The 18,384-nt window shown below is 35.9% G+C and overlaps 1 protein-coding gene across 1 annotated transcript in view; it reads right to left on the reverse strand.

Moving 5' to 3' along the window:
• Window positions 1–1,252: 1,252 nt before the first annotated feature.
• PKN2 (protein kinase N2) overlaps window positions 1,253–18,384 on the reverse strand; it is a 98,853-nt gene continuing 81,721 nt past the window's right edge. Inside the window, exons 9-22 of the mRNA XM_080915881.1 lie at window positions 16,659–16,802; window positions 16,305–16,380; window positions 15,459–15,633; window positions 15,121–15,247; window positions 14,552–14,682; window positions 14,387–14,462; window positions 14,218–14,309; window positions 8,912–9,088; window positions 7,315–7,377; window positions 6,381–6,457; window positions 5,493–5,635; window positions 1,853–1,960; window positions 1,562–1,642; window positions 1,253–1,474 (exon numbers count right to left, since the gene is read on the reverse strand). Coding sequence (XP_080772007.1) covers window positions 1,271–1,474; window positions 1,562–1,642; window positions 1,853–1,960; window positions 5,493–5,635; window positions 6,381–6,457; window positions 7,315–7,377; window positions 8,912–9,088; window positions 14,218–14,309; window positions 14,387–14,462; window positions 14,552–14,682; window positions 15,121–15,247; window positions 15,459–15,633; window positions 16,305–16,380; window positions 16,659–16,802 — 1,674 coding nt within the window. The 3' untranslated portion in view covers window positions 1,253–1,270. The remainder of the gene's footprint in view (window positions 1,475–1,561; window positions 1,643–1,852; window positions 1,961–5,492; window positions 5,636–6,380; window positions 6,458–7,314; window positions 7,378–8,911; window positions 9,089–14,217; window positions 14,310–14,386; window positions 14,463–14,551; window positions 14,683–15,120; window positions 15,248–15,458; window positions 15,634–16,304; window positions 16,381–16,658; window positions 16,803–18,384) is intronic.

Below are 18,384 nucleotides of genomic sequence, written 5' to 3' on the forward strand. Positions count from 1 at the left end.
GAAGGTCATGATTTGCAAAAAGGCATATGGTAAGAGCGATAAAAAGCCACAAACGGATCCTCTGAGGATGTGTAGAGTATTTGATCAAATTATTTGTGAGACTTTTGAGGTACAGCTTTAGTGTTATAATAATTTTTTATAAAATATAGACTGTTTTATCAAAAATATTTATACATTCTGTTACAATATATTGCTTTTGCCCTCAGTAACTGCCAATATAAAATCTGGATCCAGCGGCCTAAAATGTACAAATGCACTTAATGAAAATGCTGGAGTTGGAGGTGTCAGCTTGGCCTCTGTACAAAAGTGATGATTTGGTGAAATTAAATAATATGCCTACAACACAGAATACATTACAACTTGTACATATACATGTTCACAGCATGTATACCATGATAATCTCTATGGTTTAACAAAGACAGAGTTCCCTTCTACAGCAGACACAAGAATAAGATGTCTAGGTTGAAATATGGGTTGATCAGGTTCACTGACGGTGGAAGGCCTGACTGAGCTGCATCCTCCACGGTGCCTCAACTTTGGGAGTGCACACAGTTAACATGGTGTCTTGGTTCCAGCTGCTCGGAAGTCCTCATTGTTAATGTGAAGTAAATGCTGTGCTCCTATCATTTTGCAGCCTTGTGTAATAAACAGCGCTTGTTTGGCAGGTAGCTCTGCTGGGAAGCTATGAGGCTCTGCTACATGGTTGGTAAAGTTAAGGCAATAAAGTGTTCTCACAAATATAGAAAATTCATCAAACTAGACATCAATACATTCCCATTCTTTTCTTTAAATCAAGCCACCAAAAGTGTACAAACGGCCACTTTTTTTCATATTATAGTGATTTCATTAAAAAATGCTTTAGTCAAACAGCATCGTACTATTTTATATGACCAGTAATAGCATCTGAAGCCCTAGTTTTTCTTTTGTAAAATACAGTTAAGTAATTAATCTTCCTTCCACTTAAGGCAGGCTAGGGCAATGATGGGGACTATAAAAGAGTGGTTCTTCTTCTTTTTAAAAATAGAGTATTGATGTAAAAGTATTTATTTCTAATGAATTTCCATGGCCAATGTTCACTCAGCCTAAACTCCACGAAACTGCTTTCAGTGTTCAGATTTACGCTGAAAACACTAGTCAGTAGAAAACAGTACTGTAAGCACGTCTTCATGTGCTTTATATAACCTCAGAAGCTCCTGGTGGCACAGAAAGCAAATGAAGGGCTGTGTTTTCAAGAGGTCTTCTTGTAGTCAGTCCACCTTGGTCCAGAAACTTAACACCAATCAGCAACGTAGTCAAAATCACGGAACATCTCCTGCTCCTCTTCCAAGAGTATCCTTGGTTCTCGAGGTGGAGTCAGAATAGGTGCTTCTGAGGTAAATTCATCATCAAAGTTACTAACATCTTCCCGTCCTCTAATGGTAGGTACAAATGGTGGCTTTACTTTCTTGTCCATTAGAGCACTCCAGTCGGTTAGCTAGATCACAAAACATAAACCAGCTAGTTCAGTTTACTGTTCCCAATCACTCACGTTTCATAAAAAACTTTGATCTTTTACACTTACCCGGAAAAATGGGTGCTTCTTTACATCCTCAGCATCTTTCTCACCAGCTCCCAGGCGCCGCTCAGGATTTCTCCTTAACAACTAGGAAGTTAAGATGAAACCAATAAGGAGTGACTCTCACTACTTAAAAAACTTAGAATCTTTTTTTAGATTTTTCTAAAGCATGCAACATCTATAAATTAAAAACAACTTCTAAAATTCAACTGGAAAATTCTCTTCAAGGAAAACCTTAAGTTTAAATAAAAATTAAAACAAAACAACAACAAAAACCTCTTGCTCCCAATTTCTTACCCTTCTCATTATGGAAATGGCTTCTGTAGATAAGAACCTTGGATACCTTACTTCGTCATTTACAATACTGTCAAAAACCTCTTCTTCATCATCACCAGGAAAGGGAGACTAGATGAAATAAGAAGATAATAATATATAAGAACTAAATATAAAAGCCCTAAGACAGTAAACTATCATATATTCAAAGTAGAGCCAAGATTCAGGCAATGAAATGAAACAAAATGGGACCTGGAGATGGGCTCAATTAGTGCCAGCCCAAAGTGTTGAAGCCTGGGTTCAATCTCCAGGAATAGTGTATAAGCCTACCATCCTAACACTTGAAAGAAAGAGGCAGAAAAAGGAGACGTTCAAGACTAGCCCCCACTACACAGTGTAAGTAGCTTGTGCTATCTCTGAGATACATGAGACCATGTTTCAAACAAACCAACACTAAGAAGTTGATTCCAAGCTGAGCATGGTGACTCATACCCATCATGCAAGCACTTGGGAGACTGAAGCAGGAGGAACACTGTTGAATCCAGGTCAACATGGGCTACAACGTGAGGCCCTATTTCAACCCTCCCCACAAGAAATGCAGACAATGACCCAATGGGACAAAAAAACAAAACAAAAATAAAAAAACAAAAGACCAAAACTAAACTAAACAAAGTTTAGCCAAACCATACTTTCAACAGTAAAACAAACAAAAACCAGAAACACACAAGAAAACCCTGCCCCTAGATGTACTGCAGGTGCAGGTATAGCTGCTGTTCACATGTGCTTCAAATGGTGGCTGAGAGGAGAGTTCTAACCCATGAAAATCTGAATGATCAGGAGTAGCCTTACATTCTCTGAAAAAAGTGAGCCTAAGACAACCACAGTCCTGTGCTGTGCGTTAGCCTGCCTTGAAGGCATGAACAGGAGAGCCAGAGGTCGGACCAGCCCAGATACCTCAAGCCAAGATCTAGGCTTTGAATTGGCCCAACCCAACATCTACCTTACTGCTGGAGTGCATGAAGGGACCAGTCCTGTAAATCTAAAACTATAGTATCTCCATGACACAGGGCAGTAACAGGATACAGAGAAGTTCAAGTGAGATTCCAGTATTGATAGAGTAGCGGGAGCCAGAGGCCTAGTATCAGTCAAATGAGTCATTTCAATGAACATTTGCCAGCAATGAAGTGTGGAGAAAAGGGTGTACTGTGGGACACACTGTAACATGCTACATAGATTCCACAGTAAGATTTTTTTTCCTCTGTAGGGGGGAGGTTGCAAGAATGGAGGGAGGGTTTAAGAGGAGGGGAGACGAGTTGGACTGGGGTGCATGATGTGAAATTCTCAAAGAACCAATAAAAAGTAAAAAAAAAAAAAAAAAACATTATCATTGAAGCTTCAATAATACTATAAAACTATAATGCAAACCAATAAATTTTAATTCCTTTCCTAATTATCTTCCTGTGGAGGCACTAGAAATAAGTGGAGTTAAAAGGCAACTATAATGGAATAGCAATACCTTCTGGGTGTGTTTAAAACTCAACCAATTAGAAGCCCTTTTAATAACTACGAAGCAGGAGCTTCCTCACCAGTTTGTTAACCTAGTAAAGTAGCTTGAACAGAAGAAGTAAAAAATCAACAGCCTATTAGTTCAACAAGATTTACAACAATACTTTCTGCGAAAGTCTTGGGGCATGAGGTGGGGTTTGAAACAGGGTCTCACTATATAGTACTGGCTGTTCTGATCGCGATGTAGACCAGATTGGCCTCAAATTCACAAAGATTCACCTGCTTTGGAGTGGTGAGAATAAAGGTATATACCACTATTCTAGACAGAGAGTAAATTATAAGAAAGTATATAATTTTGGATCAGAATTAAATCTTAGACTTACTTAAAAATAAGGTTTAAAAATATGGCAGAAGAATGGAGACTTAAGTACACCACAGCCTTCAGCAACAGTATCAGTTTTCTGACATCTTAGAAAGTAAGATCAATGTGTATATTAAGGCTAAATCAAGTTTTTCCATTCCAAATACCTATAGCAGCTTTTCTAAATAGAGGTGAAAAATTCAATCTGGAACTCATGTCTTAGAAAATTAACAAGGTTGGATGGAATTCATATCTGATCCTACAGCACAAAGTATATAGTTTAAAAACAGGTTCTAAAAATGTCAAGAGCAAAAAATCCCAACCCTACCTCACAAGTGCTCTGTGACATGTTATTAACCACTTTGTATCTATTAAAGACGATGCAAAATAAAAGAGGCTAATATTTACATAGATCTTTAATGAGTCGTTCTTTCCCTCCTTTTCTAGAGAATCTAGTCCAATTTGACCAACTGAAAGGGCTTTCCACTGGATGGAAGTGTTCATTATGGCTAAATGCCAGTAAGCAGCACACAGGCTAAAACTTCAGAACCATCTGACACTAAAGATGTCCATTCACTCATCCAGCTGCTAAATGATTCATGAGTTGGATGGATATACAAGGAAGGTGGCTGGCAATGGAAAACTCCAGAATATTCAATTGTTTCCAGGACTTTGTCTTATGTCGCAAAATAAATCCCTCTCAAGAAAGGTTTCAACTGCCTTGTCAAAAAATATACTCATTCTAAATCCCATTCTCATTATAATTCTTAGCAATTCAAAAAACATACGTTAGGCCCCTTATCATTTTCATTTACTTCCTGTTTCACAAATTGTAAAAAAAATTCTATAATTCAGTTTTCCCCCAAATAATTTTGTTAATATACAGAAAACAGGGAAAAGTGTTGATGGCTAATTCTGCTCTTGTTTAAAAAGTGAGTTGTAAACGTTTTTTTGGTTTTTTTTTTTTTTTTGTTTGTTTGTTTTTCAAGACATTTCTCTGTGTAACAGATTTATTTGACTTGGAATTACTTTTTAGGCCAAGCTGGCCTCAAAACCCAGATATTTTTTTGCCTCTGCCTTCCAAATGCTGGGAATAAAGGTATATGTCACCATGCCAGGTTTGTGAAAGTATTTTTAGTTATGTATGGGATAAGTGTACTTGAGCATAGATACCTGTGGAGTTACAGATGGTTATGAGCTCTCATAATAGGGTGTTGGGAGTTAAACTGGGGTTCACTGCAACCACAATATGGACTCTTAACTGCTGAGTCATTTCTTCAACACTGCAGTTGTTCTTGATAAACGTACAGTGGATTTTTCTTTATAGATTCATATTTATTTAACTGATTGACTGACTGTACATTAATTCAATGACAAGATGTTTTTGCAAGATTGGTCTCAAATTCATATTCCTCCTGCCTCAGTCCCCAAAAGTGGAAGGAATACACGTGTGTACCACTATAATACCTGCCTATAGGGTATATTTTTATTAGTCTCTTGTATTCAGAACAAAATATCAGTTATGTTCAAAATCACAAAATACAATCACCTCGCAACACTTAAATATAAGAAGCTATTTTAGTACATTCATAATTTAGTCCATTACATAAAAATCTAAACGAGGTTAGTAAAGATATTGTAGAAACACGCACGGCCAATCATTAGCACACTATGAGTATTTATAAAACTGAGTTCCTACTCATATATGAGACACATGTACATGTCTTTATAAAACTGATGTGCTTTATCCTTCCAATTATCTTCCACCTCTTCACTCTCCAATTTCCTGCTGCTTACCTCTCCGACAAGCATTTCATATATAAGTACGCCAAGGCCCCACCAATCTACAGCCCTTGTGTACGATGTTTCTGTTAATACTTCTGGGGCAAGAAATTCAGGAGTACCACAAAATGTGCTTGTCCTATCTCCATACCCCATTCCTGAAGAAGATAAATTCAAGTATTAGCAAACAAAACAAACCAACCTTGGCATGACAATTAGAAGGTATGCTTAGGGAAAAAACTGACATTGCTGCATGTGGTGATCCAACTTGAGTATACCAAGACTTAACATCAAACTACTGTTCCACTAAACACCCACTAATACTAACAGAGCTAAGAACTGTGTTTATGCAATATGGAAACAGAGATAATAATAAGCAATACAATAAAGCTACTAGTGTAGAGAGGAGGAAGCATATATTAGTCATAGCATTAAGTATAAAGAGGATATCTTATTCATAACGTGATCTTTATGCTTTCTCTTGTGATCTTTGATTTGAACTGTCTTATTTAATTCTCAATAAATAGAAAACAATCTTGAGATAGTTCCATCTATTTTTTTCTAATTCAAAATGTGACAGTTGTAAGCCTGGTGAAGTCCCTAGGCACAGGTACTTCATTCTGCACCGTCCCGATCAACAAGCTGGTGCTTAGTGCCTTCTTAATGTACTGCAGACTGTCAGCCATACAAAGAGAAGCTGAATCTCATACTGTAGTTTCTAGAGGTATTTATATCACAGGACAAAAACCTTAATGTGGTTACTGGTAAATATAAGCAATCCAAATGTTATAGTGGAAAAAAATTAAAATAAAAAAATACATTGTTTTCATACACAAATTTGAAAACTACAAAGTACAAAGAAACAACAATCTATTAGAAAAGGAATTTACAAAGCCCAATTACCTTCTTTGCAAAGACCAAAGTCAGCAATTTTCACAAAGCCTTCTGTATCTAGCAACAAGTTATCCAACTTCAAATCTCTGTTCAAGATGGAAACATGAAAATAAACCAGTAAACCAATAGTACAAAACATAATTTTTATTTTCCAGAAGAGCCCAACTTTTGTCTTTTAAGAGATGTTTTTTTAAGCTATAGCTTGGAATGCTCTCATTTTTCTTCCTTTTGTGTAGACTAAACATAGAATCAGTTTAAATACCTTTTATTCAAGTTTAAATTTTTATTTAGGGTAATTGGACTTAATCACAATTTGAAGTTTGTCTATAGACATGAAACTTTTTAATCTAATGTTTGTTTGTTTTTCGATACAGGGTTTTTCTACGTAGCCCTTAATGTCCTGAAATTCACTTTGTAGACTATGCTGGCCTCAATCTCAAGAGAGCCACCTTCTTTTGTTTCCCAAGTTCTGGGATTAAAGGCATGCACCACTATTCCTGGCCAAACCATCCCCAAAATGTATATAGGTGGATTGTCCAAAAGTAAAGGGGTGCAAGAACCATCCCATTATCTGAGAGCTTCTGTCATAAGAGCTGTTAATACTGGTGTATGGAACTGGGACAGGCTGGACCCAGCAGAGGAAGCAGCAGAATTGGATCCCCCTTCCCTTTCTGGGGTTTCCCCTCTTCGCCCGAACACACGAGCCCAGCAGGACCCAGCGGTGGAGGAAGCAAGAGCCACTCCTATCCCTGACCAGAGATCTCTGTGAGGGGCTTCCAGCACCCGCACCCAGCCTGGCCCAATCCCACATTGGGGTAGGATTCACTTATCACATGTAGGAGAAAACTAAAAAGTTGGTTAAGAATAAAATATCTTTGTTAGTTATCTAGACTTCTAATTCACATGTAGGTAAGTATTATATAAACAAGAAATAAATACTTACCTATAAACAATTTTGTGTTCATGTAAATATTGCAACCCAAGAACTACACATGCTGCATAAAATCTGTTGAAAGAATTAAATCAAATGTTTAATAAAATTCACTGCTCTTGAACCCTTTTTTATATACTTCAATGCATAATTTTGTGGTTAAGTCCTCAAATATTTATTTATTCCTACTATCTATAATATATTGTGCCATTGGAATAAATTTTAAAATTGAGAAAAGTGTAGCTATAGCACTGAATGGGATTCATTTGGTCCCAAGAGAGGATCTTGGCTTGGCTCTGTAGGAGGGACACAGTGTGCAATAGAGAAGGAGAAAACGGGCAGCAGGGCAAAGCTTTGTTAGCAAACGCAGCCCGTTCTTTCTGAGAGGAAAAAAACCACAGCGCGGATGCTGCTAGTTTGACAACTAGTATAGATAGAACCTGCTGTAGCCAATGCACATGATGGAGGTCAGGCAGCAGAGCAGGACATCAAGCTAAAACAAGCTTAAAAAAAATTCTTTAAAATGAAAACCAAACATACAAAAGTATTCCCAAATAAGTAAATATCTACTTAATATATTTTTATGTTTTTTTTATTTTGTATGTTTTATGGTATATTTTAATATGACTTTTTAAAATAAAGGTATTAACTATGTATTTCAGCCTGGCCTAAAGTCAAGATCCTCCTGTGACCATCTCCTGAAGAGAGGGTCTGACTTTGCTTTCCACCTTAAAAATTTTGATGTACTCAAAGAGATTCTTCTCCATCTTCTGCCTTTCTATGGGCACTACATGCACATAGTGCACAGACATACATGTGAGCACTCACACATAAAATAAAGGAAAATCTTCCAAGTATTAAATACTCAAAAAATGAATTATTAGTGACTTACTGCTACTGCTCAACTTGCTTTTAAAATACTTTCCTATGCATCAGAAGTAATTACTGCTTTCCTTTGTGAAAACTGAAAGCTGTGATCCCATCACTGTCTATACATGGCTAACGCTCACATGGAAAAGTCACACTGCCTACGAATGTCAGTTGATAGAATAAACAAGATAATTCAAAAGTGAAAATCAATCAAGACACTTTCATCTTTTTATTTTAATGACTTGGGACTATTCTGGAGAGAGCTGACTGGATTTCCTAAAGGTCTGTATGCTTTAGGAGAAGGAAAGAGAACAGAGAATGGCACTCTGCAGTCTGGCTTCAACAACAGAGACGACACGCTTGCTACTTAAGATGAAGAGGGCTGGAAGGGTAACAGTCCTGGGAAATAGCAGAGACACAGAGATGCTAGTTGAGATTTTTATGAGCTTCACAAGTGAAAAAACTGGTCCAGAGCTGGGTACCAGTGCTCAATAGCTGAGTGATTAGGGAAGCAACTGGAATAAAGATGTAATCTTGGTAAATCTTAGCATGCAGGATGTATATGGGAGAACTTTCCTAGGTTTCCTCTGTGTGAAAGGTATAAAATTAGAACAATAACATTTCTTACTGGAAAAGAAATTTCTTAGGGAAGAAGCAAAAATGTAAAATTCACAGGTTTGTTTTTTCTTCAGTCACAGAAAGGCAGGAGTTGTGAAGAGTGAGGACACCGAGTACTCACACAGCCCTGGGTTCAGAGAAGACGTCCGTGTGGATATGCATCATCAGGTCCCCACCTGCAGCATACTCCATCACAAAGCACACATGCTCTTTTGTTTGGAAACATGCAAAGAGGTTCACTAGGAAAGGGTGCCTGACGCTATTCACAGTCTCAAAGATTCTTTTTTCACACATAAGGCTGTAAAAAAAAAAAAAAACAAAACAAAACTTGAAATAAAATTTCTAAGTTTTATGAATTTAAAACGTATATAAATTTATAAATTATAAAAATGTCTTTTGAAGTATTTAAGAAATGTTCTATTTAGTATATAATGGTAACTGAAAATATAGTAATAAAAATAAAAGCATACATAGCAAAAATTAAGGATTATACAAATTACATGAATATATATACCTGGCACAAATGGAGCTAGTAATTATAGTTAATGTAAATTACATCACATTACTATAAATGTAAATTTAAATTAAGTAGAAATGCTAGTTATGATAGTTATAAAATAACTGGTATAACAGTTAAAATAACTTTTATTACCAGTTATTATAGTTATTTACTTATTGTAACCAAATAAGTAAATAGTTCTTGACTATGGTAATTTCAAAGACAGCATTTATAATTCATTGGCTAGAGTATTCAAGATTTTATCTCATAAAATGGAATGCTGAGACACTGATATACTTATAAAAATTTAATCTAGAAGAGTGACTAGAAAACAAAGAAAATTCTACATGTTTCAAATGGAAACCCTTTGAGAACCACACAATGCCATCAAAGAAATGTCTATAGCAACCCCTATAACTCCAGGATGGATTCTTAAACGAAATATGGCAAAACTCCCTGAATTTGGAACATTCAAGTTGCCTAAATATCAAAAGCAAAAGCAAAAGCAAAAAAAAAAAAAAAAAAATCCTTCCTTCTCCTGTAAGTATTTAATAAATTAATTTTACTTAAAACTCAAACCAAAAGAAAACTACTATATTACTCAAATGAAGACTGAATTGGCTTATTCATTTTTAGTGCCTGATCAAAATAAGAACTAATACAGAAACCCTGCTAAGAAACTATAAATTTCTATACTAAGCAAGCTTCATTTCTATTGAAACTTAGAATAAAAGAGTCAACATCTTTTTTAAAGCTTTAATAATTTTACTTTAAAATTAAGAAGTCAAAGCCAATGTGATTTCTCAGTGGCTAGCTACGTGAGTCCAATCCTTAGAACATGGCGGCTTAAGGCTGGAGGGTAAAAATTACTCCATGAACTTCTTTGACCTCCATGGGTATACCCACATATGATTATAATGATGATGATCATCATCCTAAAATATTTTAAATTGCTTACACTTTAACTTTTATTGTTCCATACAACACCGTGGCATTCCAAATGTCAAGGTAAACTAGTGATATTAGAAACATATAGTACTATTATTTCCTTTTGGGCATTTTTAAAAAGATGATAAAGTTGCCAGGTATGGTGACATATATCGCTAATTGTAGCACTTGGGATGCAGAGCCAGCCATATCTCTGTAAGCTGGAAGGCTACTTGGTTTATATAGTGAGTTATTTCCTGACAGCCATGGCAATGTGGAGAGACTTGTCTCAAAAAAAAAAAAAAAAAAAAAACCCAACCTGCCCCTCACAAAAGATGAAGTATTTTCTCTGAGTATCATTATACTATTAATGACTTGGAAACTTAAAATACACAACAATTCAATATTCCCACTTTAATATTTCTAATTACATTCACGGGTTTACTTTTTGTGCATTTGAGTATGTGTGCTGGTACATGTCCTACTGCATACATGCATATTGTCTTCAGAGGGCAACTTGTGAGAGCTGGTTGTCTCCTTCTGTAAATGTCCCAAGGATAAACTTGAGTTGTTAGTTGCTAGGTGTGCTGGCAAGAACTTTTACCCACTGAGCAACCTTGTCAGCTCCGCAGACTTTACATTCTGTATCCTTTCAACTGCTATAGAATAGTGTAAATCCAATTTCTCATTAAAACACACACACACACACACACACACACACACACACACACACACAGCCTACCCCTAGACCTATAAGCATATAATGATATTTTTCTAATAAACTGCTACTGTCTGTAATGTTTATTTTCAGGTTAAACTTATCTAGCCTTCTTTTTAGTGAAGAATGTCTTATTCCCTAAGTGACCAGTTTTGTCCAGAGTTTAGTTGCTAAAAAGATAGGAAAGAATAATGTATATATCAATTTTTAAAAGGTAGAAATCAAACTATTAATAAAACGAATGTTTTAGGATTGATTCCCATATAACCTAAAAAGTTTTGTCCCATAAGACAGACAGACAGACACATACACATGCACACACACCCAAAAAAACCCAAAACAATTTCTGGTTCTACTGTTATATTTAATAACAAGTGATAAGAGTGCGTGATGGGAAAGGTAAGTAAGTGTCAGAACAGTGGTGGGAAATTAAGTGTGAGACTGGGTGTGATGAATTTAATTTGGTTTTCATCTATAATTTATGTTAAAGAAACTGATTTGCAGTGTATTGTAATCAAATTGCAAAGTGGCACATTTCAAAGTAAAATAATATGAAAATAATATAATTTAGAGACACGTGATCAATGGAGTGGGGGTGGGCACACTCCTGCAGCCTCTACACAGGAAGGCAGAACAACTGCGAACTACAGGCCGGCCTAGGCCACATGGAGACTTTGTCTTTTGAAAACAGCAACAATAACAAAAAAGAGTAACATGGAATAACAAAGAACTTGATGGAATTATCACAAGGACAAATTACAAAGTAAAGGTAAAGAATTCTGCTTAGTTATTACTGGTTTGAGTTATTTTCTAGCCATACTTTCATTATCACTTAAAATATATACTGGCCTCTTTTTTTTTTTTTAAGATTTATTTATTTTACAGGCAATGGTGTTTTGCCCATATGTATGGCTGTGTGAGGGTGTGGGATCCCCTAGAAACTGAAGTAACAGACAGCTGTGAGCTACCATGTGAGTGCTGCCACTGAACCCACCTCCTCTGGAAGAGCAGCCAGTGCTTTTAACCACTGAGTCATCTCCCCAGCTCTAAGTGCTGTATTTTTTGAATGGATTCTTTTTCATGAGCTCTTCTAGACATGATAACATTTTAAAATTACTTTTTTAAAAATACTACCTTCCCTAAATTTCTCCAAGAATGTGCTTTATTTAGCATTTCTGAATCTCCTTTTTGGTTTTCATGTGAGATGTTTCCATGATATCTAAAACTAGAAATGTTTAAAACTGAAATAATCTGGGTCACTTGTCAATTTTTATTTAAAACTAGGTTCAATTTCACCAGGGCTGATGACCTAGAATCTGGCTCTGGTTCTAGCCTCTGACCTACTACACCTTTAGATTTGTGGTATTAAGATTATTCCCCTTGAGTTAATTAGGAAGCATCTTTTTACAATAATCTGGTTTAAAATAGTAACAATGTAGCAAAACCTATATATGCCATTAGGATAACACATGAGGATTGATTAAATACACTTTGTCAAGTGCTTGAGGCCAGAGCTATTTCTGATCACAGGTAATGAGATACAGCATAGTAATGGGTCTCAGTTCTCAATATAAAATTCATTTATGTTTTAAATGTATTGTGCATCAAAAATCTAAAGTAACTTTAGAATAATATTTTTAATAATTATGTGAATGAAATATCTGTAAACATTAAATAAGATTTTGGCATCACACCTTCGGTTAAAAAAATTTATATTTTGAACATTTCAGGTTTTAGATTTTTCTTTAGATTATGGATGCTCATAATATAAATAGTTTCTTATTGTTTTAGGAAACAAATGAGTTCTATTTTTTTAAAAAGATGCAGTTATTATTGTTTTTCAGCGTAGGTGTGAATTTCTGTGAGTTTACATGTGTGTTCAGAGTCTTGAAGCTCGTGTTACTGGCAGGACTGCTTGATGTAAGACTTGGCAACCAAACCTGGGTCCTCTGGAAGACAATCAAGTGTTTTTCATTCCTGAGTTATCTGTCTAGTCTCTGCAGAAGTACTTTCTACTAAATATCACAGGAAAGCCTTTCTGATAAACATGCCATGTTCATAAAATAACTCCACATATGTGTATGAATCATATTAAAATATATTCTTATATTTGAACCTTTTATTCCTAAAGTCCTTGTAGTTTAATAGCCAAATAAAGATGTATTCATAATTACCACTGTTAAACTCTTTGAAAGATAAGGTTGTGTGTGTGTGTGTGTGTGTGTGTGTGTGTGTGTGTGTGTGTGTGTGTGTGTGTGTATGATGTAAAAAACACAAAGTGGAGAACTGAAGAAATGGCTCAATCATTAAGAGCACTGGCTTTCTCACAAAGGACTCTGGTGCAATTTTTGTTACCCATGTCTGTAACTCATATTCCAAGGGATCCAACATCCCCTACTGCTGACCTTAGATTGCAGGCACATGATGTAGAAAAAACACTCACACACAACGAAAATAATAGTAATGATGATAGAATTTAAGCTGGGATTTAGGGTGTGCATCTTTGAACCTAGAACTAGTAGGACAGAGGCAGGTAGAGCTGTGAGTTCAAGGCCAGTCTGGTCTAATACAGTGGGTTCCAGGACAGAACTATGTACTGTCCTACTAACTGGGGGAAAAATGGATTTTAAGGAAAAAAAAAAAAAAAAAACCAAGATGTCTCAGCAGGAAAAGGTGCTTGCTGGGAAGGCTAACAACTTGAATTTGATCCTCAGGACTCACATGGTGATAAGTTGTCCTTGGTCTCTACATGTCTGCTATGTACCTCTGCATGTGTATACATATATAGAGTAAATAAGTATAGTTTTTTAATTTTAGTTTTTACTTACTCACTTTACATCCTGCTCCCTTCCCCCTCCCAGTTACCCCTTCCAACACTCCTTTCCCAGGTAACTATAATTTTTTTTATCACATAGAAGGGAAAATTCATAAAGATATATTTCAAAAAGCAGACTGTATTAACCATTGAGTTACTTGTGGATTATCAGGAAATAACATTTTATCAGTTTCACAGGCTAAAATGTGATTAGTTTTACTAAGTAAGTCACAAATCAGTAACAGCTCCATTTTAGTACTTTATAAACATTGTAACTTATTAGAGTTTAATGGGATTAGTTTAAACATTTTCCTGTCTTGGTATCAACAAACCTGGCTTAAGGGAAAGTGACTGAAAAGAAAACAGCATCTAATTTAGCATCATCAAATCTATCTAGGAACTCAGATTTATGCTGTCTGCTCTCTCAATCTTTACCCACAAGGGACAGGTTTATTTCTAAGAACTGACCTGTCTACTTCATCTCGTGCCACAATGTCCCCCTTCTTCAAGGCTTTTATTGCAAACATTTCGTTTGTGTGTTTATATTCTGCCAACAGCACCTGATATAAGAAGAAAATAATTGAGTTTTATTTGAATTTATAATCCTCTAAGTATTCCTAAAGTGCTGACAAATTACCTTTCCAAAGTGTCCTCTCCCCAAGACAGCACAGCACCTGAAGTCTTGTAGATTGAACTGAAACCTCTGCTGAGATCTGAAACAGTAATGATTAAAAATGAGGCGATCAACTCAACTACAGACAGCAGCCGAAGGCAGCGAAGCACTGAGCCCAGGCATCCCTACCTCTTCTCCTCAAGCTCCCCAACACCCCAGCAGCTTCGACCTGAGTCAGGAATGTTAAGCTCATATTCAGAGTTGGATTTTGAACGCATGTTATTTCTGTCATTCTCAATATCGAAAACAGTTTCTGAACCCTGTAAAATATCAAGTGTTCATTAAACTAGGACACTTCAGTAAACAAATTCTTTGATAAAAGTCAGAGTGATAATTCCAAAAGCATTTGAGAAAACATTTCTGATTGGCTCATTTGTTCTTATTGCTAAACAAACAAGCAAATGAACCCCCTGCCCCAGCCCATTATCTTCTTCTGATGTATGCAGCCCACTGCATTCCTTTTGGCCTATGGGAATACAGAGGCTAATGTTAACAGTGTTCCAACAGAAAGAAAGGGGCTATCTCCTATCAATTTCATCATGTGAGGAAACTGACTCATAAAATACAAACATAAAATAACCAAAAACATATAAATTCATACTTCATACTGATAATTTTAATTGAAATGTACACTTTAGCCACTATAATAGTGCTGTTTTAAGAAAAAAAATGTATAAGGAATGTTTAGAATGCCTTGCCTGTCCACATGTATCCAAAACTGTCAATTCAGAAGATTCATCTATCTCTCCAAGGGAAGAAGCACGTGGTGGGGCTGGAGGAGGTTCAGGTTCAAGATCAAAGTCCAATTTGGTTACTGTAGAATCACTTATAGAAGACAAAGCAATTTACCAAAACTGCAATGAAAGTCTTTATTTTTAACTAGCTGAAAAATAAAAGCAAACTAACGTCTTTTAAATAAGGTCAATAGTTTTGCAATTCTCCTTGGAACAGCTGGGACTAAACATAACAACTGTAACACACTAGACGCCACAGCAATGGCTATGTATGAGACGCTCGAGCCTTCTGAGACACGTACCTGGCCGGAGGTGCTAGTTCAGGAATGCGTGCATCAACCACTGGCACTGTAGTGGGCACAGGAGTCTGAGGGCTGAATGTGCCAGAATGATTTACTGTGGGAATAGCTCGTCTCACTAGCCTTCCCCAAGTGGCAATATTAATATTCATTTGAGGAGCTCTGAGAAAGGTTTTGCCTGTAGACATAGTGAATAATGAAAGCAGGATAAGTAATTTCTTTATGTATTACTGAAAGCAATAATTTTAAATATTCATAATTCATCAGATTACAATTTATGAAGAACAAATATAATTTGTATCTTAAAATCTAATGTTTCACTATTTTGTTTTCTATTAAAAGCTAGTGTGTAAGCAGAACAAATAGTTTTAAAAAATAGATCAATAGGTCAAATTTTTTTCCTAACTCTAGTATTATATGTGGGTAACATTTAAGTCATCAGTGAAAATGAACAGGACTTAGTGATGTATGAGTTTGCTTCAAATAAGCTCAGAGAGCAGAGTGGAGAGTCATGAGCTGGTTATCTCTGAGACTCAGTGAGGAAGTCAGGCACAGTGGTACATGCCCATAATCCAAGCACTTGGGAGACAGAGGCAGGGGCATCATTTTAAGGTCATCCTTAAAGAGAGCATAATCCGAGGTCACATAGGCTACTAAACTGTTGAAAGCGAAACAAAACAAACAGCATGGAATAATGGGTTCTATTATTCCACTAAAGGGTTGTTTAAATTCTCCTTTAAAAATTGTTAGAAATGAACAACAAAGAAGAAAAAGAAAACACAATTATTTTAAAGATGACAGCTGGGTTTTTCTATAAATAAAATACTGCACTTCATCTGTAGTAATTACCTTGTTGTTTGGAAAAAATTTTCTTTTGTCTTTGGAGTTTTGGTCGTCTTTCAATAACTGGATTAAAAAACGTAACCTGCAATAAATAAAATACAAATTGACATCAACACTGTAATGGGCTACGGGTGACAAAAGCTACTAGATTCCTAATCTGGAGAACTTAAAGGCATCTTAGCTACAATCGGTCCAACCCCTTCATTGTCCAGGCAAGAGCTCGAGTTTCCTTAAGGTCATGCCCTTATGCAGAAGAGCTGTCAGGAGCTCAACGCATCTGTGGCTCAGTCACATCTACATCATGATGTCAGCACACAATTTCTACTGTAGTTATGCACATTAAATAAAATACTGTATTACCTCTGCAAACAAAGTACCCTGTGGTTCCAAATAGAGACACATGCCATGCCGCTGGTTGTCTAAAAAATCTTCTAACCTCAGAAATTTTACAGCACACAGAGATCGCCAATCACGCCAATAAACTGAAATTTCCAGTTCACGTGACTAAGATAATTAAAAAAAAACAAACAAACAAACAGAAAAGACATCATTGGACACACACTTGAATAAAATATCACAAAATATATGAAATACAAATACAATAAACAAATTACACACCAAAATCACACTATTTAAAACAAAACTTTGTAATTTTTTTAAATTATGTATTACTTTTATCAAACTTATCAGTTTTAACTTAAACTTATATTCAGACAATCTCTAATACATTTCTAAAGGTCAAGGTCTGAACCCGCACTGAGAATACTCAATAATCGCAGAAGCTCCTCTTCCACTTAGAACCTCAATCTTTCAGCTTTCTCTTCTCCACATGCCATTGCCTGGGGTCCTGCTAAGATGTCTCACTCACTGTCTGCCTCAGAAAACCCACATCAAAAACCCATGACTTTGACACTCTTGGACCAGAGAGGGCATGAAACTGCCTTTCTTCCGCACTTCTGTTGCTACACACTGTATGTAACAGCCGAAAGCACATCAAGGCACTGAATTTTCACAAGATTACCAAGAGACAGTAACACAGCAGTCTATGTTAAATGGAGGTGGAAGTGTTTAACCCATGTTCTGTATAGAAAAATTTTGACTTACTATAGTTGTAAAAAGGTATATTTTAAAAAAGCAAATTAATAGTGGCTTGAATAACCAGACCATAAAGACAAGTTAAGTATATGATTTCATATCCATACATGAGAATATACTATGGTCATCAGAAATGTTTACATGAAAAACAAAATTTTAACAACTTACTACTAAATATACCTTAGACAATAGTTTATAAGTTGGAACCAAGTCATGAACTGATTTCTGCAATGTTATAATTTATGTACATTGTAATCAGAAAGCCCCAGACTCTTCTATTATTTTGTTTTTAGGAATTATGCAGATCACCCACAATACAATAGAAATGTATTTGCCTTTAGGTTCTACAGTAAATTATTTCTTTTATATAAAGATTTTCAATTTGTGAAAATAAGCATCTTATTATGTAAGTCCCTAGTAGGCATAATAGTGACTTTAAATTATTAAACTAGTTGATGAAAATGAAAACATTTATAAAACTGCAACATGAAATCAACATGAATCAAAGTGTCAGCCATCCCTAGCATCCCTGTTCAGTATGGTGACAGTATTGCTTCTGGAAAGTGGATGATGAAACGTCAGGAGGTAGGGCGTTGGTGGGAAAGTGGTCACTGGGGGTGTACAGCTGGAAGATACATTGGCATTCAGTCCTTTCTTTGCTCTGGCTGTCAGGAGGGAACAACCATCTTCTTTCATGTGCTTCCGTTATAATGTGTGTTTTCTTCTGAGTCTAAAATCAACTGGGACAAATGACTGTGAATTCTAAATGTGGGAACTATAAATTAAAGTAAAACTTCTTTTTTGAGATGATTTTTCTCATGTATTTTGTCATAGTGACAGTGTCTGGTTAATACAGACTCATTGTCACAAAAGAATCAGAAAACTTTTGATATACGATTGTAGGACTTCACCTCGTAATTAGTACGGCAAAAATACCTTGGAATTAAAACCATGAGAATATAAGTATTTTAAGATTACCAGTGGTATATTC

Source organism: Micromys minutus, assembly GCF_963924665.1.
Source record: "Micromys minutus genome assembly, chromosome: 4".
In the NCBI taxonomy this organism is placed as follows: domain Eukaryota; kingdom Metazoa; phylum Chordata; class Mammalia; order Rodentia; family Muridae; genus Micromys; species Micromys minutus.